The sequence below is a fragment of the Squalius cephalus genome, assembly GCF_949319135.1.
Source record: "Squalius cephalus genome assembly, chromosome: 5".
NCBI classification, from domain to species: domain Eukaryota; kingdom Metazoa; phylum Chordata; class Actinopteri; order Cypriniformes; family Leuciscidae; genus Squalius; species Squalius cephalus.
Window position 1 is genome coordinate 5086389 of NC_137126.1, and position 23623 is coordinate 5110011.

The following is a 23623-nucleotide window of genomic DNA, read 5'->3' on the forward strand; positions in this document are numbered from 1 at the left end:
CTCAGCCTTGTTTTCATCCATGTTAAATTCAATATGGTGTCTACCCTGACTAAGGTCTGTTATCAGACAGTTGATTGAAAAATAAATCATGGGCAACAACCACTGAATTCTTGCTGTATTCTTGTCGCACTTGATTAGGACATGCTGTTATTCCTATTTTGTAAGTTCTCAACTGAAAATGATCAACAACTGAAAAAATAAAAAAATAGTTACAGTTGATGTATTTGTTTAATAAAAGCACAAATTGTTTGTGTATAGTTTCCAAAATACAAGACAGACAAATATGTTAGTAGTTGATATTTGCTGCATGCTTTCCTCTGAATAAAATAAACGCACAACAAAAATAAGTGGTGAGAACAGCAGTTAAAGGTGCAATAGGTGGTCTAGGAAATGCTAACTTTAGCCTGCTAGCATTGAAAGCATGAGATCCCACGGTTCCTTCAAAACACATGAACACACACAGACCAGAACTGAGATGACCAGGGACCACATCTGATCAGTGATGTGGATATTTACACGATTTGTGCAATGCAGCACTCCAGTCAAGTCATGTCACGTTTATTTATATAGCACTTTATACAATAGATCGCTTTAATGGAGAAGTATGTACTATTTTTTTTTTTTTATGTTAAATGCATTTTCTTAACCCAGTTTATTGTTCGTTGACTAGTATTACTATGCCATTCATGGGTCTATCTCCCCAAAAGTGTAATCATTGTGCCTCCTATATAAGGCGCCATCAAAACTTGAAGTGTGTGCTTAGCAGCCGATCTATGCTTTTATTTCCATTCAAATAAATGGAATCTGATACAAAAAGATTCCTTATCCAACATTAATATCAGCCTTTATCTTTTGGTTGAAATGGGGGGTAGTTTAGAATTTGCTGTTAACCAGAGCAACATCATGAAACTGAGCATGTTTGATGCTTCTCTGTCCATATTCACCAAGTTTTGAGAACTGGACTGCACATATAGACATAATAGTCAAAATTATTTTATTTTTATTTATTTTTTATTTTTAGGATGGTGGGTAAGTTTTACAGAAAAACATGAACATGGTGAATATACACTTGTTATGGATTAAAGCAAGGATTCAGAAAAAAAATTCTTAGTTGGCTATCATTTACTACGAATTTTGATACCATCATGCAATTATTATTATTATTATTATTTAGCGAAGTTGCTTATTATAGCGCCACCTTGTGGACGATTTCTATAACATTTGGTGCGCATATTCATTTTCACACATGTATACATGTGTATATTTTAAAATAGGCCATTCAGATTTAACGTTATTAGACGGTGGAATTAGCCTTCAGGTGAGCTAAGAATCCATTTTTACCATAATGCTGTTTAAAGAGTAGGCTAGACAAAGTACGATGAAATTTTAAATGATAAACCTTACAATAACTGTTTTGTTAACAACCCTCTGTCGATCCGACTGACTGTGAGAAGAGATACAAAAACGCAGAAGGACAGTCTAGTTTTCAAGAAAGCTGGAGCAGTCAAAAGTTTTGCTGACAAATAAACAGTAATTTCTCGGGCAGGTAACTCGGAAAAAGAGTAAAGCTTAATTTACATATAGCTACTGTAACATAAGATGGCTGCCAATCTGAACACACATCCAGAGGACTCGCGCTCTATAGAGCCAAAGCTCAAGAAACTGTTCATTAATAAAGCAATGAGCCACCATGACCTTCATTTTCGAATTAATTATACATTATGCATTATTCACATTAATTATGAACATGTATAGTAGTTCTTAGTAGTCCTCTGGGAGGTATAAAAAATAAATAGTATGCCTAGTAGTTAGCTAATAGTGTACGGCATTCAAATGAGCGCTGTTACTTACTAATCCGTTAATCTGAGTTTCTTGAGTGATTACTTAAATGTTACTATTGCGTTACATTTGTTCCTGTGTAGTTATTCATTAATTATGGAAGAGTATTCTAAAGTGTATAATGCATATTAATGCTCATACATATAACCATTCTTGCTTACACAGTAAAAAGTGATTAGTTGACTTAACTTAAAAAAATTGAGGAAACCTGTTGCCTCAAAATTATTAAGTAAATAAACTTCGTATGTAATTGAAAAAAATAAGTTATGTGGAATTGTCAAGTTTTTCAATTACGCATGATTTACTTAATTTTAATGCCACGGGTTTCCTCACTTTTTTAAGTTGAGTAAACGGATCTCTTTTTACAGTGTAGGCCTACCCTCTTTCTCTACTGTAAAAGGCACAACATTCTGCACAATAATCTGTAGGCCTTATTTATTTATTTAGGTGATTTTTGAGTGTCTAAAGCTGTGTTAGCGTGAGTGTGTCTGTGTGTGTGTACTGTATATGTACTGTACTGTATTATGCACATTCAGCACATGTGACTGGTGCAATGATCATAACAGACTCTCAGTGGGACATGAGGCACACATTTATCAGCCCACTCTCTGCTTTCTGCATGGCTATTTTCAACCCTTTGCGAAAGAACTGGGTCAACTGTGTCATCTGGGGCTGATCACATTCAAGCTAAATATTCACTGATATATATATATATATATATATCTGCTACTCAGTGCACAAAATACACAATGTTTATCATTGTGTTATGAGGGATTTGAAAAAGCTTTTTTGTTGTTGTTCGCTACGATCCTGATGACGCTCTTCGATGTAAGAGATATTTACATACAGTACTGTATATTCAACAAAACAAAATAACTTCATTTAAAATGTTCTCAAAGAACCAAAGTAAATTCTGTCATCTTTTACTCACCTGTCATTCCAAACTTCCCTTGTGAAAAAGTGTGCTTAATTGTATTGAATGTGCACTTTTACTGTACTTCAAATCTTAAGTGGATGTTTTTAATAAAGTGTAGGCCTACTTGCAGAGAATATTATTCAAATAAAAGGCCACTCAAATGTAGTTAAAGAGATTCCACATTCTTGACCATGTTTCTTATTCAGCAGTGTCTTTAGCCATATAAGACAGAAGTAATAATGAAATAACATGTAAAGTTACTGTTAGTCAAAAAAGCTCATTAAAGTTCAGCTAACTGCATTTAATATAAATTCAAACTATAAAACATTTTCATTTAATTGCAATTGCAATTAAAATCCAAATAAGAAAAACAAAATTACATTCAGTTTGCACTCAAGTATATTCTTTTAAATTATGTAATTTCCATAATAAGTACTGTTATTAAAAGTATGCTAACGTGTATATCTTTTTCACAAGAATAGTATGCATTACTTTATCAATAATTGTGAATGGGGTCTGTTCGAGTTCTATATTTCATCTATTGTGTTCTGCAGAGGAGATAAATGCACAGGTTTAGAACGACATGACAGTGAGTAAATGATGACAGATTTTTCATTTTTAGGTGAGCTTTCCTAAAGGGGTGGTTGATTATGATTTGACTTTTCTAACTTTAGTTAGTGTGTAATGTTGCTGTTTGAGCATAAACAACATCTGCAAAGTTACAACGCTCAAAGTTCAAAGCAAAGGTAGATATATTTGCTTTTAAAGAAATCGCTTTTTAAGGACTACAACAAACGGCTGGTAGAGACTACACCACATTCCTCCCGGGTTAGTGACATCACCAACCCTAGAATTTACATAAACCCCGCCCCCCAGAACACGATTTATAGATTATCAAGACAGAATATGCTAATCAATGACTAGAAGATAACTACACATCAGCTACATAAACTCATCTACTAACCAATCAGAAATGTCCTGTTGCTTCTACATGTTGCCACTTCTTCTTGAGTCTCTCCATCATTGTCTGACTCCGGTTTGAACATAAAAGGCTAAAAGGTTTTGAAATTTTCAGTGCGTGTCTGTGTGAGTGCAGCTCTTGAAGCTCCGCCCCCTGTGCCGGGAGCAGCAGCTCATTTGCATTTAAAGGAACAGACACAAAACGGTGCGTTTTTACTCACCCTAAAAAAATGACAATTTTAACATGCTATATAAAAATATCTGTGGGGTATTTTGAGCTAAAACTTCACATACACACTCTGGGGACATCAGAGACTTATTTTACATCTTGTGAAAAGCGCATTATAGGACCCTTTTAATATGATGTGGTGCCTCCTCTAGTATCTCTGGCTGCTTGTTGCTTTTTATTACAGTTGTGCTGGAGTTGAGCATATATGTATTTTATAAATAGATGGATATATGTTAACATGCAGGTTTTTTTAAACATGAAACAATAATAAAGACCATGTAGTTTCCGCACAGGGTTTGTAAACTTTTGAGCAAAGATGTCTGTGAATACTGTTGAATTCTGTCTAATGTGCAAGAGGCGCAAGTGTGCAGTTGTGTATTTGTTTCATCAGATAAAATCAGTGTATGTTTTTGATCACAGCTGCTTCATACAGTCTGACAATTTATTTTCTTTTGATATATCTAATTTTTATAAGCTTGTTTCCACCACATAATAAAAAATAAAAAAGCTAATTAATGGCGACTTTGTATCTCACAATTTTGACTTTTTTTCTTGCAATTGTGTGATATAAACGTGCAATTCTGAGAAAACAGTCAAAATTCTGAGAAATTAAAATTTAAATGGTTTTATTCTGTGGAAGAGACAAACTTCCATCATTTATTTTTTGATTGGGATTGACACTAAAAGTCTTCCCTTATTTCTGGATTATGGGATGAAATTTATCCAGAACATGTTCTGGGAAGATTTCTTCAAATGACCTTTTACATGTTAATCTAAAACGCCAATGTGCTTTTATTATGTGAGTATTGTGTGCTGTGAATTTGTCCAGTTGGATGACATGCACAACATACTTCAACGTACGTGTGTGTGTGTGTGTGTGTGTGTGTGTGTGTGTGTGTGTGTGTGTGTGTGTGTGTGTGTGTGTGTGTGTGTGTGTGTGCGCGTGCGTGCGTGCGTGTGTGTGTGTGTGTGTGTGTGTGTGTGTGTGTAGCTGTGATTGTCATGACATAAATGACACTTATGACAATAGTTTTCTCCACACATTTTAAAGGCAAGCAAGATACATTCAGTACAGGGCATGTTTCTTGTTTGTTTGTTGTTGTTTTTTGTTCTTTTTCATTTTTTCTTGTTGCATGACAAATTTAACATATTCAGGCAAAATTACCATATGAGGGAGTGCACTAAATGTATATATACATTAGTTCAGGTTAACTAATGATAGTTCAGTCTTGCTAATGATTATGCATGTTGATTTAAAAAGATCAATCATTTCGATGCCTTTCCATCTTGCCAAAAAATGTTTCAGGAACCAACTCAGGTGCAGTTCTTACAGAAGTCATTGAGCACTATAAATACAAAGAGACATTAGAAACAACCAAAGCCGAATACAGAAGTGAACTTGGATTAGCACTAACTCCATTCAGAAGTGACCCAGAACCAGCTTGAGCATTCGCCCTTTACCTTTAAATATGCTGAGGAAAACTGATCTCAGATCTGTCATGCTCTGCATTCTCTGTTTCACAGAGTAAAGCTGCGTTCACAATACCAGCGACACAATCCCATTCATTTCAGTGGAGAGCTGGCGATTTTTGGGCGACACATTTCTTTGTAAGCGTGTCCAGTGATGCACAAAGTTGAGATCTGGTTTGAAACACTTTTGTAGGCCAAACCCCTGAAACGAGTTAGCAATTTAGCACTTCCGGGTTCCTTTGTCCTGAAGTAAATGTTTTCTTCTTTTGGTTAAATGGCTGAAATAAGGTCAGCGGTGAACACAAGTTTAAGACATTTTCATGTTATATTCTACGACGTAAAATACACCAATATTACCCCCAATCGTGATTTTTTTTAAGCTGTTACTTGTCTTGAAAAAGCTAACAAGTGTCTAAATGTGAGTTTGTGGAGGAGATTAAACGTCATCACACCGAACATGTAAAACTCAGTCTGCTTTTACAGCATTGTTTATAATCGTGCTCTTATTCTAACTCAAACGTTCTGGGGATATGTTTTTTTAGATTAAAAACTGAAGCTTAAAGGTTGTGACGTTGAAGTCATGTGACCGTAGTGTAGTTCGTTTAAAGCCTAGCTTTAGCTCTTTACTTCTGGCGATTGAATTTAGGCTTCAAAATTCATTAAAAGTTGTGTTCAACTGTGAAAATGATCTTGATGGACAAAACATGCAAGTGTCATAAACTTTTGTTGATCACAGAGCTTTTTTTTCCCAATAATCCAAAAGCATATGGGAAAAATCCAATTGGGTTTTTAGCGAGGGGAACCAGTGTGATGCAAACTTTCAGGTTGGCCTTCACATTTTCGTCATTCCTGTAAGCACTCTATATGTTTAACTTTATGCAAATGAAGAGCGACTTTTGGGAGTGACAACCAATAGGAGTGAAGTCAGTGAATGCCTGCTAAAGTCTGTGCGATTTCGGCAATCCTTTACGATCATTACAAACCACACTGTACGACATGGATCTAATAAACTTGTGTACGACATGTATGAAGACTGTACGATGATGACACCTATTGAATCGTACGGGCTATGACGCAAGTTAGTATAGAAGAATAAAATGTTATCAGCATGAGCTAGTGGTGAACAAATAGAGCAAGTCGAGATGAACTGCACTTTGGCATCAAAGGAGGAACCGAAAGAATATGGACATGGTCATGGCTAGGGAAAAGAGGTCAGCTTGCCATGCCAATTTTACAAATGGAGCTTGAGGAAAGTAGATTTAAGTTTTAGCGCCATGCTGCATTGATCAATACACCATTTCATGTTGCATTTTTATTGGCTAGTCAGTAGATGTAGACAGTGACAACAGCCGTCTTTGAACCTCTCTCACTGTACGACGTAGAACCAGCGTTTAGGAGACCACGGAAATCACCACGATTGGTCAATCCTTCGTCTGGGACAGCCCAAAATCATACAATGAGTACCGGATATAAGGCCATGTTCAGACTGCAAGCAAAAATTCTATTTTTAGCATATCCAGATTTTATCCAGAAGGGTTTTTGAAAGTCTGGACAGAAAGATTGGACAGATTTTTTTCAAATCTGATTAAAAGCACATATGGAAGTGGATCTGAAATGTGATTCCAATCAGATGCGTCTCAGTCTGGACACTCTGGCTGCTCAAATCGGATTTCAAACTCTCTTTTGCGTCACTATGTCTGGACACACAAATCTTATTTGATCACTTAATAGTGCGGAATGTCTGCCTGAAAAGATCTGATTGAGAAGAAATCTGATTTGCCTGCAGTCTGAATATAGCCGCTGGCAGTGTGAACGCAGCGTAAAGCTTAGCTGAATAAGTAGCAGAAAGCACATTAATAAAATTTCAAACAACAGAAAAATAAAAAAACAAGATTGTAAGTGTAACAAATACAGAATCTTGCTAGCTTGGGTCTGGTTTCTCAAATGCAACGCATATTACTCATATTAAAAAGTGATCTCAGTTCAATATAAAGGGTTTCTGTCTGTGCCTGTTTTTTGTGCTGAATTAAAAGTTTTTGTCTTTTTTGTTTTGACTGGGTACTATGAAAGCTTGTTTCTGCCACGGAATAAAAAAAATAAAAAAGGTAATTACGACTTTTAACTCACAATTCTGACTTTCTCAGAATTCTCAAGCCAGAACTGTGAGTTATAATCTCGCAATTGCAAGGGAAAAGTCTGAACTGTGTAAAAAAGTTGCAGTCAACTTTTGAAAATTTTGCAAAAATTTGTATCTCACAATTCAGACTTTTTTCCCTCGCAATTCCCAGTTTATCTCTCGCTCTTCGGAGAAATTGCAAGTTATAAACTCTAAAGTGCGAAAAAAGGTCCGAAATGTGAGATATAAACATACAATTGCGAGATATAAAGTCAGAATTGTGAATACATTTTTTATTTTTTATTCTGTAGCAGAAACGAGCGTCCATGGGGTTCGGCAGCATGCTGTCAATTACAACAGAAAATAGTTTGAGCTTATGATTTAGTTTGCGTTTTTACAGTAATGCACTCGCAATAGTGGAAGTGTATGGGGCAAGGCATTGTACTATGGTAAATGTTAAAATGCATACCATTTTGAAAGTGTAATGGCAAGACTAGACAAGACTAATGTGAGAAAATCACTTCTCTGTGCAAAGTATCTGATTTTTCAGCAGCGCTTCACATTTTAGCTTTAAACCGTGTGGTGCGTTTGCCCCCAGGTGTCATTTCAAATGCATTACTGTAAAGAACATTTTTATTTTTTACAAGCTGAGATCAGTCCAAATGATTTTCTGTGGTAACTGACAGCATGCCATGCGATGAGTTTTGGGTTATGGAGTCATATTGGTTCTGAGGCACTGCACATTGTGATATTCAGTAATGACTGATGGGAAATTAACAATAGATATTTAATCTAGCAAATCTGTGTCTTTCTCTCACATGAATGACACAAACACGTTAAAAGTGAAGCGCTTCGCTTTTCATTGTCACTGACGCAGCTTGTATTTGTCAAACACACAAAGCAATACTAGCACAGTTCTCTGGTCATGTTAACCTATGACCCTTCGTGACTATTTTGTGAACTACGACCTTTAAATTATGACTCTGTCCACTTAGTGCAAAGGATGCTGACCGCTCAAGCCAAGCCCCACACATATGATGCCTTGCAAAAGTATTCAGACCAGGAACCAAGTTTTAAATTATGATGAATTACAAATCCTGCATATAAAGGTGAAGTGTGTATCCACCAAACAGAAAAACAGATTTGCAACAATAACAGTCCCTGCTATATCCAGCCCAGTCATACTTCCCAAACACATATATGAGTGAAATGGAACAAGAAAAGAAAAAAGTAGGGTGGGACTTGATTTTGTTGTGGGAACTGATTTGATGTGTGGATGGCTGTGGTTTGCTATTGGTGGATCTCATGTGAGTGACAGGTTGCCCCGCCCTCGACCCAGTAAACACTAGAGAATGTTTCTACTTTCTTTTTATCAGGACTATTAAAAGTGTTCACACTCAAATGATGTTTGCTAGAACTAAATATTTATTATTTAGATTTTCAAACTAGAGTAGGCAAACGCTGTTGCTATACTGTTGCTACAACCCATTCCCATGGCAGTTCATAACGTTTTTTTTGCGTTTTGGCAAATTTGTGGCTAATTCTTATGAATTCATTCATGTTTTCATACGATCTGCTTACGCCCCACTGATGGTTAGGTTTAGGGGTGGGGCGGGGTGGGGTTAGGGATCATGTTTATGTTTTTTCTAAAAAAAAATACATAGCAATAGCAATACTGACTAAAAGACTAAAAAAGTGAATTGGTGAAGGTCTGAATATGTTTGCAAGGTACCGTATACACACTCACACGCCCCTCCCCTAACTGCACGGATTCTCTTAAAGGGACAGGTGCACCGTTGTAAACACAAGGAGAGATGGAAAGGAGGGAAATGGAGGAAGACTTGTGATGTGTCCAAACAGCTGTTTGCAGTTGCTGCATGTTGTTCCCGTCACACGCCGGAGTCTTTGCCGCGCTCTCCTGCACCGCGAGGATGAAATGTGACAGGCAGCGAACGCCCCATCGAACGGGGACGGGCACCTCAGAAACGGCTCCGCTTGCATCAAGTCCATGTTTCCGAGTCACTCAGGTGCAACACCAGCAACCGAGAGTTGGATCGAAAGAGTCACTGCATGCACACACACAAACACTCGCTCATACTTTCTTGAACACACATCCGCACATCCAGGCCCACGCGGAATCTGCGCAGAGTTCGGCAGGATTCATAAACTGCTACACATCGTTCGCCCCGCACTTCTTGGTTTCATAAATATTTGATAATGCTTCCAGCTGCCAATAATAATACAGCACTCTCAGCTTCCTTTAGCTCATTTGATCACGTTTGATCCATTGCACAGAATTCTGTAGTGGAAACAGTGGAATTCCGTAGTGGAAACAGTGGAATTCTGCAGTGGAAACAGTGGAATTCCGTAGTGGAAACTGGAATTCTGCAGTGGAAACAGTGGAATTCCGTAGTGGAACCTGGAATTCCGTAGAGGAAACTGGAATTCTGCCGTGGAAACAGTGGAATTCCATAGTGGAAACTGCAAGTAAGTACAGATTCCGTCTGGGCCTGCTGATAAAGAAGATTTGCGACACTCTCATTCACCTCCTTCAATCTGCAGTCCTTCCTCCTGGAAGACTGAAACTTCAGTCTCTCCGAATAAAGAAATGAAAAAGTTGTTGTTCGTGGCATTTCTGCGATGACAGCCGTGTCTATGTTTAATTGGTAGGTTATGTTGGGATATTTGAGTAGGGTTACAGAGAACGGTGTGGTCTCGGTGTGGGCTGGAAGCATGTTGCAGAAGGCATGCAGGTGTTGTAATATACGGGAGAGCAGAAAAGCAATGGTACGCCGTGTTCCGTCTTTTCCCCCTTGCTTTCTTTGTCTTTTCAGGCTGCACATGTTCATGTCATCTCTAGTTCCCTCACGCACGTGACTCTTTCTTGGAGTGAGGCTTGTTGCCCAGGAGAGCATCCATCTCGCTCACCGTCTGAGGCGTCATTTGAGACAGCACCTGAAGAGAATATGAAAATAATGTTGTTAGGAAGGCTGAGTCTCATTGATCAAAAGCGTCAGTAAAAACATTCTATTTTAAATCAATGCTGTTCTTTTGAACTCTCTAATCAGTCATCGAGGAAATGCATCACAGTTTACACAGAAATATCAGGCAACACTAACATTTTTAACATGGGTGATAATAAGAAATGCTTCTTGAACATCAAATCAGAATATTAGAACCCTTGTGAAAAAGAAGTACACTTTAGCACTTTATTTATTTATGTAAATAATATACTTCAAATGAATATACTCAAGTGTGAATTGAATGTAACGCCTTCTGACACTAAATTGCATGTAATTTACAATTAAATGAAAATATATTATAGTTTACATTAAATGCAATTAGTTGAACTTAAGAGTGTTTTTACCCACTTTAGTACAGCTTAAGTTCATCTTCATATGTAAGTTCATAATTGTCTTTGAAATATGGTTAAAGTGTACTGATAAGCATTCATGGTGAACCAAAATATACTTTAATGTCATTTCTATTGAAACTTAAATTCCATGTGTTTAAATATATTTGTAATTACACATTTATAAATTATGTGTAATGATAAGGTTGCAATTTAGTACCTTTAAAAAATATCTACAAATATCACGCTACAGTTAAAATTATAATCCAGTACATGTTTTATTTAGTATGTTAGCCGACACGTCAAAATAAGTGTACTTCTTTAAAGCACCACAAAAGACTTAACTTTTAATTTTACGTTATTATAAAACTATACTTAAGTGTGTTAATAAACATACAGTAGTCATGAATGTGAACTTTATTTACGTACACTTATGAGGACTTTTATTTAATCAATATTATATCACCTGCAACTAAGTATAGTTTTTTATTTATTTATTTACTTTTAACATTTAAAGTGCACTACAAGTACACATGTACTGTAATACAACTAAGCACACTTCTTTTTTCACAAGGGAATGATTTCTGAAGGATCATTTGACTGAAGACTGTAGTAATTACAATTATACTGTAAACGTTCCTTCCTTGACCTTCCTTTCAAAAAACATAAAAAAAAAACTTTTGAGCGGTGCTGTGTATGAGTGTGTGTGTGTGTGTGTGTCCTTGTTTATATGTGTGTGTGTGTGTGTGTGTGTGTGTGTTTATTACCTGCAGGGCTCCGAGGTTCTCAATAAGCTGGTCTGTATTGGAGACACCAAGAAGTACAGAACTAACCCCTTCACTGCGCAAACACCATGCTGAGTGAGAGATTTCACAATATCTTACTGTACATAAGCTCTTTTTTTTATTAAAGACATTGAATGAACAAACCGTTTAATGACCGTCTGATGCATATCGCATGTTAAAAAATGGAAAGCACTTTCTCAGTCTGGCATGCTCCAATATGACTGGTCGACTTTACACAACTTAGCACATATATGTGGATGATTCTTGGCCCGAATAAGCCTGAAAGTCGATCAGACCATAAGCACCAATAGTCAAAATCCTGGCTGAGCAGAGAGACACTCACCAATGGCGAGTTGAGCAGCCGTGCAGCCCAGCCTATCAGCCACCAGGTGGAGCTCTTTGATTTTTGCAAGCTGTCTGCGCCCTTCTTCACTGTACACTCGCTCCTTTAGCCACTGATAACCCTAAAACACAATCAAACATCGAGATCATGCAGTACAGGGATATAATATCAATGTCATTTCATTAGATGACAAAATATCAAATCAAATGACGATGAGAAATTGAAAAGAGGGAGGAGAGGAAATCTACTGCTGACAAACTCTTCATGACTCACTTTCATTGCGGCTCTTGAACAGTCTGGAACGCCATCGCTGTATTTTCCTGTGATCAGCCCACATGCCAGAGGAGACCAGGTCATCGCTCCAACGCCTGACATGACATGTGACAGTCACAAGACATGGAGTTTGAGTTGACATCTGTCCTAATTAAACCTCAAATCCAACAATTAAAATCATGAAATTTAGTAGTTATTTTAAAAATGTTCATAATTTAAGAAGTTGGGCATCACAAAAGTTGCATTTGCGTCATAGCCCGTCTAGATCGGCCCAATGTCGGTATCCGATAGAACGGGTGAAGGTCTCTGCGTGTTACTGTCTTTCCACGTTTCAAAGTAATTTAATTCAAGCTTTTATCTGACTCCATTTTATATCTGACTCCATTTTATCACAACCTCGAATTTAAGTTAGATTGCCAATTGGTTATTGGTCAAATATATAATAGTTAAGCAATACATTTGATTGTTCTATTTAACTCTTTACTTATGTTTTACCCATTCATATTGTGAAGCTATGTTGCTCTCAGAGGTCCTCACGCCTTGTTTAACGTGGGTCTCACGATCACAATCTCGCCAGCTTCGGTCACCAAACAGAGGTAATTGCTATATACCTGAGATCGGTCGCATTCACGCTTACACAATCAAAGATACTTTGGTATAAACCCCATGGTTTTTGCATACACTTGAATTTAACTTAAATGTTTACTTCAGTAGAGGTATGGACACTACTACAGATATAAGATGACCAACTTTACTTGTCTTATAATAGCTTTGTATTGGCCATGCCGTGGTTTCCCACATACACTTATCTAAAGTAACATTAAATTAAAACGGAGGTAAGACACACCCAGATTTGGTCAAGCAGCTTTTGCTGCCCTAAACGGAAATTCACATCTTCACATGTCTTTGAAAAACACGTACACTTGAATTAGTGCCGAATATTAGTAGTCACTAATCTGACGCAAAACTTGTGGGAACATACGAATCCATTTCATCTACTTGGGAAAACAATTTCAGAGTCAGTCGGAATAAAATCAAATGTAACAATTTATAACGTCAGGTAAATGTACCATGCAAATTTCATAATCAGTTCAAAGATAATAAATACAAAACATCAAATGCTCTGGAATAAAGAGAGACGATGCAAACCTGACATTATAAAATACATGATGTGGAGTGTTTTGCATACACTCCATATCACAGGCTAATTTGAGCTTGTTGCATTTCTTTATATAGACAGAAACTTCTTTCACATGGAAACATTTGCTAACAATGGGAATTTGCATTCAGACTTTACACCTTTTGGGAGCAGAATGCCATTTGCCTGGAAGACAAACCCTCCACTGTGTGCGAGTTATCTCGAAACTTTTAAAGCTGCAGTCGGCAAGTCTGGCAGATTGAGGGGACGTAGCCAAAATTTTGAATGTTTAAAACTCTCATGCCCCTCCCCCACTACCACCGAGCACCCTCCCATCGAGTTTGTGCTCTTTAGTGCGTGCGCACCAGATTTTCTGTGAACGCGCCTGTCTCTTCAGCATCGATCAACACCATGGACTCGGAGGTAGGCTGCCCTGGTTAATCTACCCATAGATAGCAATAACCGAGGATTGGAAACTTGCTAGTAGATTTTCTCTCCGCCATCACGCTTTGTACAATCCAACACATCTGCGAACTTCAGGCGTGTGCATGTGATATTGTAATGTGCGCGGGGGGGACAGGGGATCTGTGGCGTGTGTGCACGAACTGTGATTGACAGTCAGATCTCACACAGCCCCGCGCTGATTGGACCAGAAGAACAGGGAGCGGTGGATTTTTGCAAAACAAATAACAGTCTCCAGGTGGAGGTAGAGGCGCGGGGTTTTTCTAAAACCGTCTGATTTATGTTGTTCTGTCGGAGCATAGTGTCGGTTTCAGTGAATATGATCAAAAAAATATTGCCGACTGCAACTTTAAAGGGACACTTCACCCATTTGCATTAAGCTTTGCATTGTTAGAAACCCAGTCATACTATTGAATGGTCATGCAACATTTTTTCATTTTCCCCCGAGACGAGAGAAATCTGTATTTACCTCTTTACACTTCCTCCTACAATGACGCAAAAATCGGATTTCTGTTAAGACTACAAGCACTAGATCCACCCTTTCAAACCCGCCCATAGGGGGTTGGACCTAATGCGCTAACAGACCTTCACAGATCAGTGCGAGTGCACGATTTCAACGGCAGAAACCTGCAGAAAACAGGGATGAAGAAAGCTGAGTAGAAGGGGTTACCATACTCTATTTCCCGGACATGTCCGGCCGTCGAGATCGACAAAAATGTCCAGGATTCAGCTTTTGCTTTCTGCGGTCGCCATCCATTGTTTACATGCTCACCTTTTGTTTCAATCTAACTGAATTCACCCCGATTGGTGAATCTGAATGTAATGTTTACATGAATGCTAAACAAGTGATCGGTTGATTTGCGCTGTATTACCGGTAGGCGTGGCTTGGGAGTGGCCTTGTAGGGCAGCGAAGCAAGTGCATTCTGGGAGTTGTTGTCTTTCATCCACATAAGCCAAAAATACATTTTCTGGCTTTTCTCAGTCTAGAAAGCTCCAAATTCAAAAATAATTTCACATTTCTTCTACATAAATGACCCACTTTCAATACACATTCATGTCTCCACGGGTGAAATGACCCTTTAAGAACTTTATTACCTTTTGGTTTACTTCTGTGGAGAATGAGACATTTGTACCAGTCGCACTGAGACATTTCAAATGATACCTAACATGTCTAATATTGTATAATTATTCACATTAAACCATATAGATTTTTGGGTGAATTTTGGTGATCTCAGCATGAGAGAGAGAAGGAGTGGGGGAAGAGGGAAAGAAATGTATTCTGAGGTGAGACTTGCTTTGGTGATGCTAACTTCACAAGAGAGTTCAAATGTTAATTTCCTTTAGTTGCCCTCTCTTCCAGTTCTTCTAGTCCACAGTACTGTGGTATGAACTACTTCTTCAGTACATTTTGTCCTTCAGCTCAGCTATTTTCATGCTGGAACGTGGGGTTAGTGTCATTAAACAGCCCTTGCCGGTAGATTATGTACTAAAAAAATATATTTTTATAGCATAAAACATTTAAAAAACAAAAAAATATTTCCTAATATCGTGATAGATGCTTCATCAAGTGAGTGAGCTCTTAATAGCGTGAAAAAGACTTAATAGGTTTTTCCTATCTGTTAAGCGTGCGAATATACAGTAGAGTGATCAGTCATGACTACGGCCCATGACACGTTGCATTCTACATATAGCCTACAATCTGAGCAACTTCCATTTGGTTTAATGGCACATTTTTTGGTTTAATAACACATTTGGTATAATGAATGATTTGAAGGTAACTTTTGTGGACTGACCGATCTTGTGGTAGAGCTCTGGCAGCTGCACCTCGACTTTATCCCTCTGGAAATAGTGATACTCGGCCTGCTCGCATACTGGTGGGATTAAGTTAAACTGCCTCGCTACGGAGTATGCCTCCTAAACACACACACACACACAGAAGACAAGAAAAGGTTAGACTGTCCTTTCTGTGGCCGTGATGCTAACAACCAGTGTTGTATACAGCAGTGTTTAAAGGGATAGTTCGGCCAAAAATGATATTTAACCCATGATTTACTCACCCTCAAGCCGTTCGAGATGCATATGTCAATCTTTTTTCAGACGAACACATTTTCAGTTATTTTAGAAAATGTCTTAGATCTTTCAGTGGTTATAATGTGAAGTTATGGGGTCCACCTCCTTCAAGTCCCAAGATGGATTACTTTTGTGAAGGATGCATGCACATTTTGGGACTTGAAGGAGTGGACCCTATAACTTCACATTATAACCACTGAAAGATCTAAGACATTTTCTAAAATAACTGAAAATGTGTTCGTCTGAAAAAAGATTGACATATGCATCTCGAACGGCTTGAGGGTGAGTAAATCATGGGTTAAATATCATTTTTGGCCGAACTATCCCTTTAAGAGTGAATAAAAGAAGCGACACTACAAATTTAAAGGTACACTATGTAGCTTTTTTTTGGTTCAAAATCAACAAAATTTAAATAATGCATCAATACATCATCAATCCTTCCTCCAAAAGGTGTTTTGTCTTACCCTGATTCACTATGGTAAGCTTATTATATATGTGTTTATATTTTAGACCAGTCAGGAAATTGCGTACATGTGTCACTCGCCCGTGAGCGTCTCGTCATTTATGTAAATAAAGAGAAGATGCTCCGGCTATTTTGATGTGTGTATGTTATGAGCGAGAAAGGTTGACATGGAGTTGCTAAATCTCCAACCTCACCCGTGTTACAAAATAACACCGAACAGAGGAGAGTCTCCTGGCAAACAGAGAATGCGACAGAGCTCGCAATCAAACAAGAATCAACATCGGCGTTTCGTGGATGAAATGCGGAGATTGTGTTTGTATTACTCAACAGGTGAGTAAGGTATTTTATTGAACAGATAAATTGCCATATGCATCTCTCTAATAGAGTTGATTGTAAAGCATTATCTATTGTGAAGGATCATTTCATTATGGTTGTTGTAACGCTGTGCTGGAATTTATTCTCAAGGAAGTAGCGTGTCTATTAATGTGTAAAGCTACAGTAACGTCTTCTAGTCAGCTTGAGATCCTTTCCATCTAAACTGGTTAAATCTCTTACGCCTATAGTGAATGTTTTATGTGCAGCATCATAACCATATTCATCTGCAGTCACGCAGAACCAAAGCACAACCAAAACAATGTTCTTCCACAAAATACATGCAGTTTTGTTTTTAAACCGCTAGAGGGCCAAAAGTTACACAGTGTACCTTTAATCAAATTTTATATTGTGTGACAGTAGTTCATTTATATTCATAATAGTGTAGTGTTTCCAGAAACAGTATACTTTTTTTCAGTGAGTTGAAGTTCACATTCTCCTACATTGTTTTTTCATATGTAGCGTTTGAAAGTCCAATGGACCCGGTAAATTGGGACAGTTCAGTTTAAAAACGTTTTGAGTTCCTGAATCTTCTTATTCATAGCGAAATATTTATATATAAATATATTTGTTCAAGTTGCAGATGCATGTAATATAATTAAAAAATATAGAAATAAAATTATAAGTGATATTGCTGGATAGCCTTATATTTAAAATGCCATTATGCCCTTGGGTCTTGGTAGCTTGTAGTGTAACAAGCTTTCTCAAAAGAGTAGCTTGACTATAGTTGAACTACTATATATTGTGAGCTCGAGGCTTGACAAGCTACAGATTCAATGTTGCCCAACACTGGTATACACTTACTTCATTACACTGGTAAATGTGTTATATTATGAAGAACAGATGGTATGCTTATGGAATGAACTTTGGTATCTTGAGGGACGATAGATCCTACCATGATCTCCATGGCGCTCCAGCGTGACGTGCCCCAGTACATGGCCATACCCTGGTTTATGACAAATGTCATCGCACGTACTACCTCTGAAAGAACATACACACAACAGTGCTCGTGATAAGCGATATAGCATAAATTATTAATTCATAACACATGCCATAAAAGATGTATAAGGGAAGACAGACCTTCCATGGGGCTGTTGACATCATTTCGGTTAGCAAACACAATATCCACGTAATCCAGCTGTAGTCTAGACAGGGAACCTCTGAGACCTGTAGATAGATCACCATCACTGTCTCTGCGCTTAATTATCATCGTCATAATCGAGAGAGGTGGGATGAGCAGCACTTTACCTTCTATGATGTGTTTTCTAGACAGGCCTCTCTCTGTCTCTGCCCTGAGGATTATGAATGCAGATGTCAGAGGAGAAGATAATATGCAGTCAGAAAATTACTACAGTATATTCACTGAGTATTAGCATGCTGGAACATGGAGTGCAAGAAGTTAATATTGAATGACTTACATTTTAAACTTTCTTAATTGTATTCTTAATTAATCTTAATTGTACACTTACATAATTCTAGATATTCTATATATATTCTATATATAATTAACAATTAATAAATGTAAAAAAAGAATGTGAACAATTTTACAGATATTTATATATATGTGCTGTCAAAACAATTTTTTCAAAAAAAAGTTTTTTATGTAATGTGTATCTATATATTATTATATTTATCTATCTATCTATATATATATATGTGTGTGTGTGTGTCTGTGTGTGTATAATATATGCATATACTCACACATAGAGTATATATATATATATATATATATATATATATATATATGTACACACACATATTATATAAACACAAACTTTTATTTAATGCGGTTAATGGTGATTAATCGTTTTGACAGCACTAACATATATATATATATATATATATATATATATATATATATATATATATATATATATATATATATATATATATATATTATATCTGCAAATATGAATGTCATTTGTAAATTACTTTTTGTTTATATGTTCATTTTGACACTATTCTGATTTATTCATGTTAATCTATATGATTGTAGAACTGAACAGATACTCACTGTCCTCCCCAGTAGATCTTAGTCGTTACTACATAACTGGACCGTCTGAAACAGATTTATTTGGGGGGAAAATGGTGGTTATTATAGTGAGATCAAGCCTAATCCTGTCCTATAATTTTGTTCCATTGAATCCAGATAACACCCACATTTACTCTGAACTCAACCTGACAAAACCCAGAGCACAGGAAGAAATACAAGATATATTGAAAAACTTTTTCCATGATTAATGTCTGAGAAGAAGAATATGTACACTCAAACTGATTTGCCACAAAATTCATCCAAAATGAGAAGCATAAGAATAAACAGGTCACCTCCAGCCTTTCTTCTTAATGATGTTGCCTAGAGTGATTTCAGCCCTGCAGAAAAAGAAGGACACAAAATCTGAAAACCTATTATTATTTCTACACTTAAACATATCTAAACATCCGTAAAGCACTTTTTATTTTTACCTGAGAACCAAAACCGCTTAAATATATTACATAAATATATTACAATGGTTTGTACCCATTGTAATATATATATATATACACAGGGGGACTTTAAGTACATTATTTCCGTAATAAGCACTTATAAGCAATTTTTTTTGAAGTATGAAAAAGCTTCTAACATGAAATAAAAATGATGTGTACAGGTAAACCAATGACCTTGTGATAAGAGAGGAATGTTTTATTCAGGTTTCTTGCATTATTTGCGATACTAATGTCTGAAATTAAACAGTGCCTTACAGGAGCGAGTTTGATTCAATTACAGTTCAATTTGTGAGACAAATTCACTAGATTCTTTTTACAAACCTATAATGTCAGCACATTCCTGAAATTAGCTGATGTGAAGCAGAAGTGACTGTGTGTGAGCATGTAAGTGGTGATGTAGGTCACCAGAGCCGTATGCCAGCCAGATGCCCGCTGTACGCAGGGCTCTACAAGCGCGAAATGGAAAGACATGCTTCTTCATGTGTAGTGACCCTGCATTTAAAAGTGACCTTGCTAGCCAGCTACTGACTAATAGCCATTCATTTTACAGCATTGACTATTTCAAAACTATTTCTTAAACAAATTAAAAATGTTTAAATCATTAAAAGGGGTGCTTCACAAAATGGGCTGTCAATATGCAGTTGAAAGGCACAACAAAATTGGTGCTACCTGGCTAGAGAAAACAGAAAAAAGGCATTTTTCTTCCCTCCCTTTTGCCAAATAGGTAGGAAAACTTCAACACCCATAATGCACTGGGCTTATAAGCATTATTGGATGCTATATCCTTGACCAGAGTCAAATGCCTCCTCGCTTTAGTAGGAAATATCAAACTTTTAGTCATTGACTTGTACTGATCCCTGCTGAAAGATTTCAAAGATTAAATGTTTAGCCGGAGTGAGTTAATTCCTGTCAATCCACATCTTTGTGGAATTTTTTTTTTCAATGGACATCAAGATTTTAGGTTTAAATTTATATAGCATACTTTAGAAGATTAGATTAGAAAAGATTCAACTTTGTCACTGTGCAGAGTAAATGCACACACACGCGCGCGCACACACACATGCATGCATATATACTTTAATAAATGCATATATAAATAAATGCATATATATATATATATATATATATATATATATATATATATATATATATATGCATTTATTAAAGTATTACTGTATATCATTTTTGTTAAAATGCATTTAAGATGCAGATGAAAATGCATTAAGCAAAGGTCAACATTAGTTTACATTTCACAATTTGTAATCAGTCCTACAGTGAATGGATTTTTAAATATTCAATAAATAGCAGGTAATAAAAGCTGCATGCAGAATAATTATAAAATAACTAGCAGTTTGAAAATAGTTTTATATGGAGTAAAGCATGTCACACTACAGGACATGTGGACGTCTCAGAGCTGATTCATGTAATCTACACATGCTGCTCCAAATGACGATGAGCGTGATCGTATAATCCCTCCAATAATCACGAAGATCTACTAACAGCTGTTCAGTTCACACAACCTTTATTTCAAACTACGGTTATATCACATTACATCAGCACTGTCCAGTCCTCCATCCTGCAGAGTTCAGCTCCAGTCTGCTCCAACACGCACGCTTAACTGGGACTGAAGCTAAACCCTGCTGGCAGGAGGCTCTCTCGCTCTCTCGCTCGCTCTCTCTCTCTCTCTCTCTCTCTATCTCTGGGATCAGGACTGGAAAGCCCTGCTCAACAACACTGCCTACAAATACAGATCTCAGCTCTCAATTCTGTTTAGTCAGAAAGAGATGTAAAAAGAAACAACCAATCTCTTATAAAAAAAAAAAAAAAAAACATACTTAAAGCTACACTGTGTGATTTTTTTCCCCATCTAGCGGTGAAATTGTATATGACTACCCAGTGAATATTAGTTTCTGTTCCTCTCAATTCCGAGGGCGTTTTAACTCCTACGGTGGCCGTATTATTCCAAGATTAACATGGCTTCCAGTTCGACTTCGTCCATGACAATAATAAACAATAATATGTCTAAAATGAATAAAACTACAGGACAGATGTCAGGAGGTAAACGTCACCCTTGGAATCGGCTATCCCAGCATAATCAGATTAGGCTAACGTTATAATGTGTACAAAGTAAAAGCAATTAAAAATAACTAAAATTTACAGTCACACAGTGTCCTTTTTTTATATAGCTTAAATTGCGCCTTTAAAACTATTCATTACCTGTGATCCGTCGCAGCACAGATTTATGTTACAAGGTAAACAATACTTTTTCACCATTGACGCGAGGATGAAGTTATTATTTACACAAATAGGCTGAATTACCTGTCTAGAAGAAAGCAGGCAACTAAGCGCGTCCATTTTAAAATCTTTGCTCCTCATGAGCTCTTTCCATCTGGGAAAAGTTACTCCAATACTGACTTTGGTCTTGCTGATTTGCCTGTCGTGTTGATGTTTTAATTCTCTCTTTCAAATGTGAGTGAACACGCACACACACACACCACACTATCTTTCAAATCTGCCGGCAGTCCAGCAGTCGCGACTCGCGAGCTCGCGAGTAATCTCCCCCTCGCATTCGTCACTGAGTGAAAAACGCAAAAGGCGAAGCTTGAATTTACAGGTATGTCCCTCTTTGGCTAATGTAGTTTCAAGATGGAGGGGCAACATGGCGACCGGCATTCGAACCCCTCACCCGTATGTACTTTCAATGGCAGATTATAAACTTACGAGAATACTTTATTACTTGAAAGAAGTAAATATACATTAATGAGCACATATATTTTTGAAAGAACTAAGTGTTTTTTGCTAAGAATCAACTAAAAACATTACACAGTGTAGCTTTAAGAATATAGAATATAAATATGTAAGTGACTTATTCACGATACAGCACTAGCCTTGAGTACCTTATTGCTTTTATAAAACGGTTACCACACAATACAAATATTAAAGCAAAAAAAATATGTATCATTGCAACTTTCATGAAAGAAAATCACTAAGTCTTCCTTCCGCTGGAAAAAATAGTCCCAGGTCGTGAACAGCAACAGAGGTTACATACATTATTTCGCCATTATATGGAGGCAAAGACTGTCTTTATGAGTGAGTCTGTCAGTGGAGAAGACTTTTATATTGAAAGGAATGAAACTTGTTGTGAACATGGAGAAGCAAGACTTAACTGACAGAAGACTAGGGCACGGGAAACCCCTTACCTGTTAAAACCCCAAGATATCGCAGCGGACATTCAAACAGATTTTTTATTACGAATGGACTGATCTGAAGGAAAATGCTCTATCTACTGTTAATGCAGTTACATTCGCTTACTCGATCTCCCACAATAGGCTACTCTATTCCATAAGCTTCAATGAACAATATCAATGAGTACAAACATATGTTTACACTGCTAGAGGTGTTGTGTAGTGATACATAGGGCCGTTGGGTGAAGCGGTCATAGCCTACTGACGAGTTGTTCATGAACGTGACAAATGAACGAAAGACTCAGAAGGTAAAGTAATTATTTATGTTCCCTGTAAATTATTTTTGACTGCATTATAATGATTTCTTAATTTAGAATATGATCAAGATTGCATAGGTGGATGTGTTCGGGGAATTTGCCTGTTAAAAGTATAACATTTAAAGCCCCTTAAATGAACGAAATGACTCGAAAAAAGATTCGTTCATTTTGATAAACGAGATCGAACAAGAGAAAACAGCTATTGACCAATCAGAATCAAGGGCTGTAACTAACCGTTTTATAAAAGAATATACAAATTGTAATGTTTGGACACCTAATTGCATGCTAATTGCAATTAAATTAAAATGAAATATAGTTCAGATTTATATTCCAGGGTTATATGATTTATTTTTATTTATATTATATGCAATTAGCTGAACTTTAGAGTTCTTTTTTGACTCACTTAAGTACGACTTAGAGTAAGTAGCCAACATATTTACTTGTAATGTCATAACCACTGCTATTATATTTGAAATATGGTTAAAGTGTACTGCTGAATGTACTGACCAGCATTTATGGTTAACTAAAACTAAAATATACTTTAATGTAATTTCTATACAAACCATTATTCACTTCAACATTTCTTATGATGGAAGTTGCAATTTAGTCCATTTAAAATATATTAAATGTAAAATTGAATAGCACACTAAAGTTAAAATCAAGTACATGTGCTTTAAAGCACAAAAAAATGAATGATTTAAAATGTACTTTCATGGAAGTGTAATCTATTTAAGTACACATGTAAGTGGCCTTTTTATCATTAATATTATATTATATTATATTATATTATTCACAAGTAGCCTACAAGTAAAAAAATGTATATGCTTTTAAGAACTGAAGTACACTACA

The 23623-nt window shown here is 36.7% G+C and overlaps 1 protein-coding gene across 3 annotated transcripts in view; it reads right to left on the bottom strand.

Moving 5' to 3' along the window:
• Positions 1 to 7484: 7484 nt before the first annotated feature.
• Positions 7485 to 23623, bottom strand: part of LOC307158699 (voltage-gated potassium channel subunit beta-3) — a 51322-nt gene continuing 35183 nt past the window's right edge. For 2 of the 3 annotated variants that reach the window (XM_079871524.1, XM_079871525.1), the window contains 10 exons: positions 19114 to 19158; positions 18803 to 18847; positions 18037 to 18080; positions 17869 to 17955; positions 17684 to 17769; positions 15677 to 15797; positions 12284 to 12378; positions 12011 to 12131; positions 11650 to 11738; positions 7485 to 10485 (listed from right to left, as the gene is read on the bottom strand). In XM_079871524.1, the coding sequence (XP_079727650.1) occupies positions 10396 to 10485; positions 11650 to 11738; positions 12011 to 12131; positions 12284 to 12378; positions 15677 to 15797; positions 17684 to 17769; positions 17869 to 17955; positions 18037 to 18080; positions 18803 to 18847; positions 19114 to 19158 (823 nt within the window). In that variant the 3' untranslated portion in view covers positions 7485 to 10395. Of the gene's footprint in view, positions 10486 to 11649; positions 11739 to 12010; positions 12132 to 12283; positions 12379 to 15676; positions 15798 to 17683; positions 17770 to 17868; positions 18081 to 18802; positions 18848 to 19113; positions 19159 to 23623 lie in introns of all 3 variants that reach the window. The other variant, XM_079871523.1, reaches the window with a different exon arrangement.